At 41.4% G+C, this 12,133-nt stretch overlaps 1 protein-coding gene across 1 annotated transcript in view; it reads left to right on the forward strand.

Annotated features, from left to right (window-relative positions):
- LOC139420135 (late secretory pathway protein AVL9 homolog) overlaps nucleotides 1–12,133 on the forward strand; it is a 49,363-nt gene that overhangs the window by 24,398 nt on the left and 12,832 nt on the right. The window contains exons 11-14 of the mRNA XM_071169897.1: nucleotides 674–808; nucleotides 3,130–3,349; nucleotides 4,705–4,822; nucleotides 5,001–5,054. Coding sequence (XP_071025998.1) covers nucleotides 674–808; nucleotides 3,130–3,349; nucleotides 4,705–4,822; nucleotides 5,001–5,054 — 527 coding nt within the window. The remainder of the gene's footprint in view (nucleotides 1–673; nucleotides 809–3,129; nucleotides 3,350–4,704; nucleotides 4,823–5,000; nucleotides 5,055–12,133) is intronic.

A 12,133-nucleotide genomic window follows, 5' to 3' on the forward strand; every position in this document is an offset into this window, starting at 1 on the left:
TATCTAGATTTATTCTGTTATATGTAGATGTATAGTAAACCCCACCATAAATGTCAGTTGGTCAGGTATTTGCGTTTTCAAAGCGCCCACACATGGGTGTGGTGACTAGCGGGTGAGAAGAGTTTTTCCAGTACTACAAGGACACACACACACACACACACACACACACACACACACACACACACACACACACACACACACACACACACACACACACACACACACATGCAAGCTCTGCTTTTCCAGTACTACAAGGATGCACACACACACACACACACACACACACACACACACACACACACACACACACACACACACACACAAGCTCTGCTTTTCCAGTACTACAAGGACACCCACACACACACACACACACACACACACACACACACACAAGCTCTGCTTTTCCAGTACTACAAGGACACACACACACACACACACACACACACATGCGAGCGCTGCTTTTCCAGTACTCCCTGCAGGGAAAAGTCAGTTTAATCACCAGAGGGTTGCATAACACCATGGTAAACATTGACCTAATACAAACAACATATGTTACTGTAACCTCGCTGTTGAGTGTGTCCTCTCTCTGACTAGATCTAACTCTATACACACACACACACACACACACACATATACATTAGTGACCTTTAACCTGTATGTGTGCCATTGCCAGGGTTACCTGTGCCTGCCCTACATGGCCTTGCAGCAGCACCACCTGCTGTCAGATGTCACGGTGCGCGGCTTTGTTGCCGGGGCAACCAACATACTCTTCCGTCAGCAGAGGCACCTGAGTGACGCAATCGTTGACGTGAGTCTTGCTCTCTCCGTCTCTCTCTCTCTCCTTCTCTCCTCTCTCTATCTCTTCTCTCTCTCCTCTCTCCTTCTCTCGTTCTCCTTCTCTTCTCTCTCTCCATCTCTCCACTCTCCTTATTTCTCTCTCCGTCTCTCCTCTCTCTCCTTCTCTTCATCTCTACCTCTCTCCTTATTTCTCTCTCTCTCTCTCCTTCTCTCCATCTCTCCTCTCTCTCTCTCTCCCTGAAGCTGTTAGGGTGCTATTTTGGATGATTTTCATTATTTGAAAAATGGCGGCGTTACCGGCTGGATCCCTTATGTATGTATTCAAACGATCTATCACTCTCCTTATCTCTCCATCTTTCCTCTTTCCAGCAGCCTTGATCCCACTGCTGGCTTGCTTCTGAAGCTAAGCAAGGTTGGTCCTGGTCAGTCCCTGGATGGGAGACCAGATGCTGGAAGTGGTGTTGGAGGGCCAGTAGGAGGCACTCTTTCCTCTGGTCTAAAAATATATATACCCCAATGCCCCAGGGCAGTGATTGGGGACATTGCCCCGTGTAGAGTGTCTTCTTTCAGATGGAACATTAAACGAGTGTCCTGACTCTCTGTGGTCTCTAAAGATCCCACAGCACTTGTCGTAAGAGTAGGGGTGTTAACCCCAGTGTCCTGGCTATATTCCCAATCTGGCCATCATAACTTCACCTAATCATCCCCAGTTTACAATTGGCTCATTCATCTCCTCTCCCCTGTAACTATTCCCCAGGTTGTTGCTGTAAATTACAATGTTTTTTTCAGTCAATTTACCTGGTAAAATAGATACAATTAAATCTCTCCATCTCGCTCCATATATTCTCTCTCCATCTCTTCTCTCAATCTATTGGCATGGGAAACATATGTTTACACTGTGGAATTTCACCCAGTAGATAAGGGAGTTGATGAAAATTGAATTTGTTTTCAAATGCTTTGTGGATCTGTGTAATCTGAGGGAAATATGTGTCTCTAATATGGTCATACATTGGGCAGGAGGTTATAAAGCAAGGCTATGCTCACTGAGTCTGTACATAGTCAAAGCTTTCCTTAAGTTTAGGTCAGTCACAGTGGTCAGGTATTCTGCCACTGTGTACTCTCTGTTTAGGGTCAGTCACAGTGGTCAGGTATTCTGTATTTATGGTCCTGATGACTGGACCTTTTTTGGAACACCATTATTTTGGTCTTACTGAGATTTACTGAGATTTACTGTCAGGGCACAGAATCTGTGCATAAGATTTAGGTGCTGCTGTAGGCCCTCCTTGGTTGGGGACAGAAGCACCAGATCATCAGTAGAGATTTGACTTCAGATTCTAGTAGGGTGAGGCCGGGTGCTGCAGACTGTTCTAGTGCCCGCGCCAATTCATTGATATACATGTTGAAGAGGGTGGGGCTTAAGCTGCATCCCTGTCTCACCCCACAGCTCGTAGGAAAATAAATCTGTTTTTTTGTTGTTGCCAGTTTTAACCTCACACTTGTTGTTTGTGTACATGGTTTTTACAATGTTGCATGTTGTACCCCCAATACCGCTTTCCATCAATTTATATAGCGGAACCTCATACCAAATTGAGTCAGTCTTTTTGGAAATCAACAAAGCATGAGTTTGGTTTGTTTGTCAATTAGGGTGTGCAGGGTGAATACTTGGTCTGTCGTACTGTAATTTGGTAAAAAGGCAATTTGACATTTGCTCAGTACATTGTTTTCACTGAGGAAATGTACGAGTCTGCTGTTAATAATAATGCAGAGGATTTTCCCAGGGTTGATGTTGACGCATATTCCACGGTAGTTATTGGGGTCAAATTTGTCTCTACTTTTATGGATTGGAGTGATCAGTCCTTGGTTCCAAATGTTGGGGAAGATGCCAGAGCTAAGGATGATGTTATAGAGTTTTAGTGTAGCCAATTGGAATTTGTTGTCTGTATATTTGATCATTTCATTGAGGATACCATCAACACCACAGGCCTTTTGGGTTGGAGGGTTTTTATTTTGTCCTGTAGCTCATTCAAGGTAATTGGAGAATCCAGTGGTTTCTGGTAGTCTTTAATAGTTGATTCTAAGATTTGTATTTGATCATGTATATGTTTTGCTATTTGTTCTTTGCTATAGAGCCAAAAAGAACACAGTGCACTACTTTAGACCGGGGACTATAACCACCCTATTCCCTACACAGTGCACTACTTTAGACCAGGGTTACAGATGTTATCATATCCTGGATGTGTTTAACTCTCCCATGTGAAATCTGATTTGACCTGTATCATGAGTTATTGTGTGTGTGTGTGTGTGTGTGTGTGTCTCCGTCCATCCCACTAGGTGGAGGAAGCTAAGCTCCAGATCGGGGACCCTGAGTTGAGGAAGCTGCTAGGCCTGACCACGGCTGACCTGCGTTTTGCTGACTACCTGGTCAAACACGTGACAGAGAACCGCGAGGACGTGTTTCTGGATGGGACGGGCTGGGAGGGAGGGGACGAGTGGATCAGGGCCCAGTTTGGACTCTACATACACTCCCTCCTATCCTCTACCTTACTAGAAGGTATTGATTATAAACTACCTTACTAGAAGGTATTGATGATACACTCTACCGTACTAGAAGGTATTGATGATACACTCTACCTAACTAGAAGGTATGGATTATAAACTACCTTACTAGAATGTATTGATGATACACTCTACCTAACTAGAAGGTATTGATGATACACTCTACCTAACTAGAAGGTATTGATGATACACTCTACCTTACTAGAAGGTATGGATTATAAACTACCTTACTAGAATGTATTGATGATACACTCTACCGTACTAGAAGGTATTGATTATAAACTACCTTACTAGAAGGTATTGATTATAAACTACCTTACTAGAAGGTATTGATTATAAACTACCTTACTAGAAGGTATTGATTATAAACTACCTTACTAGAAGGTATTGATTATAAACTACCTAACTAGAAGGTATTGATTATAAACTACCTTACTAGAAGGTATTGATTATAAACTACCTTACTAGAAGGTATTGATGATACACTCTACCTTACTAGAAGGTATTGATTATAAACTACCGTACTAGAAGGTATTGATTATAAACTACCGTACTAGAAGGTATTGATTATAAACTACCTTACTAGAAGGTATTGATTATAAACTACCTTACTAGAAGGTATTGATTATAAACTACCGTACTAGAAGGTATTGATTATAAACTACCTTACTAGAAGGTATTGATTATAAACTACCGTACTAGAAGGTATTGATTATAAACTACCTTACTAGAAGGTATTGATGATACACTCTACCGTACTAGAAGGTATTGATGATACACTCTACCTTACTAGAAGGTATTGATTTTTGCAGGTCCATCAGTAGGCATCTTCTATTCAACCATCAACCATCCAACATCCATTTTCAACCATCACCAGCAACTTGATTACTAATCTTTCCCTCAATCAAGTCTATAGATTCATGTCTGATTAGCACAGAGAAAATAATTTGTTTTCAGAGGATTTCACAACAAAAGGCTAAATGTTTGTGTTCTGTCTCTCTCTCTCTCTCTCTCTCTCTGTCTCTCTCTCTCTCTCTATTCTCTCTCTTTCTCTCTCTCTCTCTTTCTGTCTGTCTCTGTCTCTCTCTGTCTGTCTCTCTCTGTATCTCTCTCTGTATCTCTCTCCTACTCTGTCTCTTTGTCTCTCTCTGTCTCTTTCTCTGTCTCTCTCTGTCTCTCTCTGTCTGTCTCTGTCTCTCTGTCTGTATGTCTGTCTCTCTCTCTCTGTCTGTCTCTCTCTCTTTCTGTCTTTCTGTCTCTTGGTCTCTGTCTCTGTCTCTCTCTGTCTCTGTCTCTTTCTCTCTGTCTCTCTCTTTCTGTCTCTCGGTCTCTGTCTCTCTGTGTGTCCAGATAATGAGAAGTTGCTAGCGGACTGGGGCGCTCCCTTCATCTCAGCCTGGAGGATCACACACAACTACAGAGTGTGGTTTATCAACAAGCACCCAGCCATGGCCGAGATCACCCCAGGGTAAGAAACACATTCTGAGGGTGGTAGAGGCTCTGAGGGTGGTAGAGGCTCTGAGGGTGGTAGAGGCTCTGAGGGTGGTAGCTTGGTGTTGGATTGGTCATCTTTAGTGTCTTCTAAATGTAAAATATCTAGATGTTTGACTTGGATAAATAACCTGTGTTATTCCCTCCTTTCTCAGTCATCCGTTCCAAGGACAGTACAGTGCTGCTGATCTGAAACTAAGATTCTCACAGTGAGTACTTCAGTCTAACTAAGATTCTCACAGTGAGTACTTCAGTCTAACTAAGGTTCTCACAGTGAGTACTTCAGTCTAACTAAGATTCTCACAGTGAGTACTTCAGTCTAACTAAGGTTCTCACAGTGAGTACTTCAGTCTAACTAAGGTTCTCACAGTGAGTACTTCAGTCTAACTAAGGTTCTCACAGTGAGTACTTCAGTCTAACTAAGATTCTCACAGTGAGTACTTCAGTCTAACTAAGATTCTCACAGTGAGTACTTCAGTCTAACTAAGATTCTCACAGTGAGTACTTCAGTCTAACTAAGATTCTCACAGTGAGTACTTCAGTCTAACTAAGATTCTCACAGTGAGTACTTCAGTCTAACTAAGGTTCTCACAGTGAGTACTTCAGTCTAACTAAGATTCTCACAGTGAGTACTTCAGTATTCTTTGACACCGTTCTACATATCTGTACTATAGGCTATATCACACAATGTAATAATTGAAATGACAATCTCACAAAAACATGCAGATGTCTGCCTCCCCATGGTGAAGTTTGGTAGTGTTTCTATGCCAGGTGGACTGTGGTATAAAAAGGCATTTCACTGCTTCTCATGTCACTGCTTCTCATTTCACTGCTTCTCATTTCACTGCTTCTCATTTCACTGCTTCTCATTTCACTGCTTCACATTTCACTGCTTCTCATTTCACTGCTTCTCATTTCACTGCTTCTCATGTCACTGCTTCACATTTCACTGCTTCTCATTTCACTGCTTCTCATTTCACTGCTTCTCATGTCACTGCTTCTCATGTCACTGCTTCTCATTTCACTGCTTCACATTTCACTGCTTCTCATTTCACTGCTTCACATTTCACTGGGTCTCATGTCACTGCTTCTCATTTCACTGCTTCTCATGTCACTGCTTCTCATGTCACTGCTTCTCATTTCACTGCTTCTCATTTCACTGCTTCTCATTTCACTGCTTCTCATTTCACTGCTTCTCATGTCACTGCTTCTCATTTCACTGCTTCTCATGTCACTGATTCTCATGTCACTGCTTCTCATTTCACTGCTTCTCATTTCACTGCTTCTCATTTCACTGCTTCTCATGTCACTGCTTCTCATTTCACTGCTTCTCATTTCACTGCTTCTCATGTCACTGCTTCTCATGTCACTGCTTCTCATTTCACTGCTTCTCATTTCACTGCTTCTCATGTCACTGCTTCTCATGTCACTGCTTCTCATGTCACTGCTTCTCATGTCACTGCTTCTCATGTCACTGCTTCTCATTTCACTGCTTCTCATTTCACTGCTTCTCATTTCACTGCTTCTCATGTCACTGCTTCTCATTTCACTGCTTCTCATGTCACTGCTTCTCATGTCACTGATTGTGTGATTTATAATAATAGAACACTATAGATAGTGAATCTGATTTTTTTTTGCCAAGTACTATGAAATGGCTGTGGCCTATTCCATCAACTCAGTGGCCTTGTGGTTAGTGTCAGCCCTAAGATTGGGAGGATGGGAGTTCTATCCCTGGCTGAGTCATACCAAAGACCCAATGTGTGTCTACTTGGCACTCAGCATTAAGGAGATAGATTTGCGGGGTAAGGCCATACGATGAGACTACAGTCCTGTCCAGGGGGTGTATTTGTACATTAAGCTGCCTCACACTAGAGAAAGCAGATATGTCCTCAAGGCTACTTCCTTACTTATGAGATGAGCAGAGATGTCCTCAAGTCTACTTCCTTACTTATGAGATGAGCAGAGATGTCCTCAAGTCCAAGTCAACTCTTTCGAGGGAAGAGTCGAGTCATAGTGTTGAGGACCAGCGAGTATAAATCATGGTAAATGAATGTTTTTCCCTCGGTGTGTAGACCTAGACCTGATTTCTGAGGATTGGAGCAAATCCTCCTGCCATCTTGCTAAACTGTATTCAGAGAGAAGTTGGGGAAAATGAATCCCAAACCAAGTGGAATCCAGAAGTCTCCAACACAGCACCACAGAGTCACTGACTCCTTACATATTGACCATGTTCTAAACTGGGATAAAGGAATGAGCGGTCCTCACACAGAATATAGCTGTGACGTCTCCCTGCATCTAAACATACTGTACGTTACATATACCACATTTCACCCTAATCTGTAGTTGTTTTTAGCCCAGCACCGGTAGTCTCAAATTTAGGATGTGCATATGGGCCCTCCCTTCCTCCAGGTTCTAAACTTTGGTGTTCTAAACTTTGGTGTTCTAAACTTTGGTGTTCTAAACTTTGGTGTTCTGAACTCTGGTGTTCTAAACTCTGTTGTTTTAAACTCTGGTGTTCTAAACTCTTTAAACTCTGGTGTTCTAAACTCTGGTGTTCTAAACTCTGGTGTTCTAAACTCTTTAAACTCTGGTGTTCTAAACTCTTTAAACTCTGGTGTTTTAAACTCTGTTGTTCTAAACTCTGGTGTTCTAAACTCTTTAAACTCTGGTGTTCTAAACTCTTTAAACTCTGGTGTTTTAAACTCTGTTGTTCTAAACTCTGGTGTTCTAAACTCTGGTGTTCTAAACTCTGGTGTTCTAAACTCTGGTGTTCTAAACTCTGTTGTTTTAAACTCTGGTGTTCTAAACTCTGGTGTTCTAAACTCTTTAAACTCTGGTGTTCTAAACTCTGGTGTTCTAAACTCTGTTGTTCTAAACTCTGGTGTTCTAAACTCTGGTGTTCTAAACTCTGGTGTTCTAAACTCTGGTGTTCTAAACTCTAGTGTTCTAAACTCTGGTGTTCTAAACTCTTTAAACTCTGGTGTTTTAAACTCTGGTGTTCTAAACTTTGGTGTTCTAAACTCTGGTGTTCTAAACTCTGGTGTTCTAAACTCTGGTGTTCTAAACTCTGGTGTTCTAAACTCTGGTGTTTTAAACTCTGGTGTTCTAAACTCTTTAAACTCTGGTGTTCTAAACTCTTTAAACTCTGGTGTTCTAAACTCTGGTGTTCTAAACTCTGTTGTTCTAAACTCTGGTGTTCTAAACTCTGGTGTTCTAAACTCTGGTGTTCTAAACTCTGGTGTTCTAAACTCTAGTGTTCTAAACTCTGGTGTTCTAAACTCTTTAAACTCTGGTGTTTTAAACTCTGGTGTTCTAAACTTTGGTGTTCTAAACTCTGGTGTTCTAAACTCTGGTGTTCTAAACTCTGGTGTTCTAAACTCTGGTGTTCTAAACTCTGGTGTTTTAAACTCTGGTGTTCTAAACTCTGGTGTTCTAAACTCTTTAAACTCTGGTGTTCTAAACTCTGGTGTTTTAAACTCTGGTGTTCTAAACTCTGGTGTTCTAAACTCTTTAAACTCTGGTGTTCTGAACTCTGGTGTTCTAAACTCTGGTGTTCTAAACTCTGGTGTTTTAAACTCTGGTGTTCTAAACTCTGGTGTTCTAAACTCTTTAAACTCTGGTGTTCTAAACTCTGGTGTTCTAAACTCTGGTGTTCTAAACTTTGGTGTTCTAAACTTTGGTGTTCTAAACTCTGGTGTTCTAAACTCTGGTGTTCTAAACTCTGTTGTTTTAAACTCTGGTGTTCTAAACTCTGGTGTTTTAAACTCTGGTGTTCTAAACTCTTTAAACTCTGGTGTTCTGAACTTTGGTGTTCTGAACTCTGGTGTTTTAAACTCTGGTGTTTTAAACTCTGGTGTTTTAAACTCTGTTGTTCTAAACTCTGGTGTTCTAAACTCTGGTGTTCTAAACTCTGGTGTTCTAAACTCTGGTGTTCTAAACTCTGGTGTTCTAAACTCTGTTGTTTTAAACTCTGGTGTTCTAAACTCTGGTGTTCTAAACTCTTTAAACTCTGGTGTTCTAAACTCTGGTGTTCTAAACTCTGGTGTTCTAAACTCTTTAAACTCTGGTGTTCTAAACTCTTTAAACTCTGGTGTTCTAAACTCTTTAAACTCTGGTGTTCTAAACTCTGTTGTTCTAAACTCTGGTGTTCTAAACTCTGGTGTTCTAAACTCTGGTGTTCTAAACTCTGGTGTTCTAAACTCTAGTGTTCTAAACTCTGGTGTTCTAAACTCTTTAAACTCTGGTGTTTTAAACTCTGGTGTTCTAAACTTTGGTGTTCTAAACTCTGGTGTTCTAAACTCTGGTGTTCTAAACTCTGGTGTTCTAAACTCTGGTGTTCTAAACTCTGGTGTTTTAAACTCTGGTGTTCTAAACTCTGGTGTTCTAAACTCTTTAAACTCTGGTGTTCTAAACTCTGGTGTTTTAAACTCTGGTGTTCTAAACTCTGGTGTTCTAAACTCTTTAAACTCTGGTGTTCTGAACTCTGGTGTTCTAAACTCTGGTGTTCTAAACTCTGGTGTTCTAAACTCTGGTGTTTTAAACTCTGGTGTTCTAAACTCTGGTGTTCTAAACTCTTTAAACTCTGGTGTTCTAAACTCTGGTGTTCTAAACTCTGGTGTTCTAAACTTTGGTGTTCTAAACTTTGGTGTTCTAAACTCTGGTGTTCTAAACTCTGGTGTTCTAAACTCTGTTGTTTTAAACTCTGGTGTTCTAAACTCTGGTGTTTTAAACTCTGGTGTTCTAAACTCTTTAAACTCTGGTGTTCTGAACTTTGGTGTTCTGAACTCTGGTGTTTTAAACTCTGGTGTTCTAAACTCTGGTGTTCTAAACTCTGGTGTTCTAAACTCTGGTGTTCTAAACTCTGGTGTTCTGAACTTTGGTGTTCTGAACTCTGGTGTTTTAAACTCTGGTGTTCTAAACTTTGGTGTTCTAAACTCTGGTGTTCTAAACTCTGGTGTTCTAAACTCTGGTGTTCTAAACTCTGGTGTTCTAAACTCTTTAAACTCTGGTGTTCTAAACTCTGGTGTTTTAAACTCTGGTGTTTTAAACTCTGGTGTTCTAAACTCTGGTGTTCTAAACTCTGGTGTTCTAAACTCTTTAAACTCTGGTGTTCTAAACTCTGGTGTTCTGAACTTTGGTGTTCTGAACTCTGGTGTTTTAAACTCTGGTGTTCTAAACTCTGGTGTTCTAAACTTTGGTGTTCTAAACTCTGGTGTTCTAAACTCTGGTGTTCTAAACTCTGGTGTTTTAAACTCTTTAAACTCTGGTGTTCTAAACTCTGGTGTTCTAAACTCTGGTGTTCTAAACTCTGGTGTTCTAAACTCTTTAAACTCTGGTGTTCTAAACTCTGGTGTTTTAAACTCTGGTGTTCTAAACTCTGGTGTTCTAAACTCTTTAAACTCTGGTGTTCTAAACTCTGGTGTTCTGAACTTTGGTGTTCTGAACTCTGGTGTTCTGAACTCTGGTGTTCTAAACTCTGGTGTTCTAAACTCTGGTGTTCTAAACTCTGTATCCTCAACTCCATATTCTCCTGTAACATATAGCTGGTGCCATGTTTCACTGCAGTCACACTATTCCATAGAGTACTTAGCTACTAATAACTGCCCTGCTTGTGATGGTGATAGAGAAAGACACCAGGTCTCATATTTTGCTCCGTCCATTAATTATGACAGAGGTTCATTCTCAAAAACCTTTGCTGGCGGTGTTCGGGCCGGGACTTGGGTTACGTTCCAGGAAGTGTCCAGGAAATGCGATCCTGCCGTGCGTTGACTGTCCCGGGTCTTCAGCCCTGCCGCTAGGGCTACCCTCCAGACATTTCCCCCTGCCTCCACCCTATGTCGGCATCCCAAATGGAACCCTATTCCCTATATAGCGCACTACTTTTGACTGGGACCCATAGGGAATAGAATGCCCTATATAGGGAATAGGGTGCCATTTGGGACGCATGCCACGGGTCTTCATCCTTAACTTCTCTATTGATGAGAACATGGAGAGATCTGCTTGGTGGTGAGAACATGGAGAGGTCTGCTTTATGGTGAGAACATGGAGAGGTCTGCTTGGTGGTGAGAACATGGAGAGGTCTGCTTGGTGGTGAGAACATGGAGAGGTCTGCTTTATGGTGAGAACATGGAGAGGTCTGCTTGGTGGTGAGAACATGGAGAGGTCTGCTTGGTGGTGAGAACATGGAGAGGTCTGCTTGGTGGTGAGAACATGGAGAGGTCTGCTTGGTGGTGAGAACATTGAGAGGTGTGTTTTATGAAGATTCATAATGATAAGTATCAGGTCATTCAAAGTCCCTGCTATACTCTGATCGTGTAAGACACTGAATCAAATCAAATCAAAGTTGTCACGTGCGCCAAATACAACAGGTGTAGTAGACCTTACAGTGAAATGCTGAATACAACAGGTGTAGTAGACCTCACAGTGAAATGCTGAATACAACAGGTGTAGGTAGACCTTACAGTGAAATGCTGAATACAACAGGTGTTGTAGACCTTACAGTGAAATGCTGAATACAACAGGTGTAGTAGACCTCACAGTGAAATGCTGAATACAACAGGTGTAGTAGACCTTACAGTGAAATGCTGAATACAACAGGTGTAGTAGACCTCACAGTGAAATGCTGAATACAACAGGTGTAGTAGACCTCACAGTGAAATGCTGAATACAACAGGTGTAGTAGACATTACAGTGAAATGCTGAATACAACAGGTGTAGTAGACCTTACAGTGAAATGCTGAATACAACAGGTGTAGTAGACCTTACAGTGAAATGCTGAATACAACAGGTGTAGTAGACCTTACAGTGAAATGCTGAATACAACAGGTGTAGTAGACCTTACAGTGAAATGCTGAATACAACAGGTGTAGGTAGACCTTACAGTGAAATGCTGAATACAACAGGTGTAGTAGACCTTACAGTGAAATGCTGAATACAACAGGTGTAGTAGACCTTACAGTGAAATGCTGAATACAACAGGTGTAGTAGACCTCACAGTGAAATGCTGAATACAACAGGTGTAGTAGACCTTACAGTGAAATGCTGAATACAACAGGTGTAGTAGACCTCACAGTGAAATGCTGAATACAACAGGTGTAGTAGACCTCACAGTGAAATGCTGAATACAACAGGTGTAGTAGACCTCACAGTGAAATGCTGAATACAACAGGTGTAGTAGACCTCACAGTGAAATGCTGAATACAACAGGTGTAGGTAGACCTTACAGTGAAATGCTGAATACAACAGGTGTAGTAGACCTCACAGTGAAATGCTGAATACAACAGGTGTA

This window comes from Oncorhynchus clarkii, chromosome 11, assembly GCF_045791955.1.
Source record: "Oncorhynchus clarkii lewisi isolate Uvic-CL-2024 chromosome 11, UVic_Ocla_1.0, whole genome shotgun sequence".
Taxonomy (NCBI): Eukaryota; Metazoa; Chordata; class Actinopteri; order Salmoniformes; family Salmonidae; genus Oncorhynchus; species Oncorhynchus clarkii.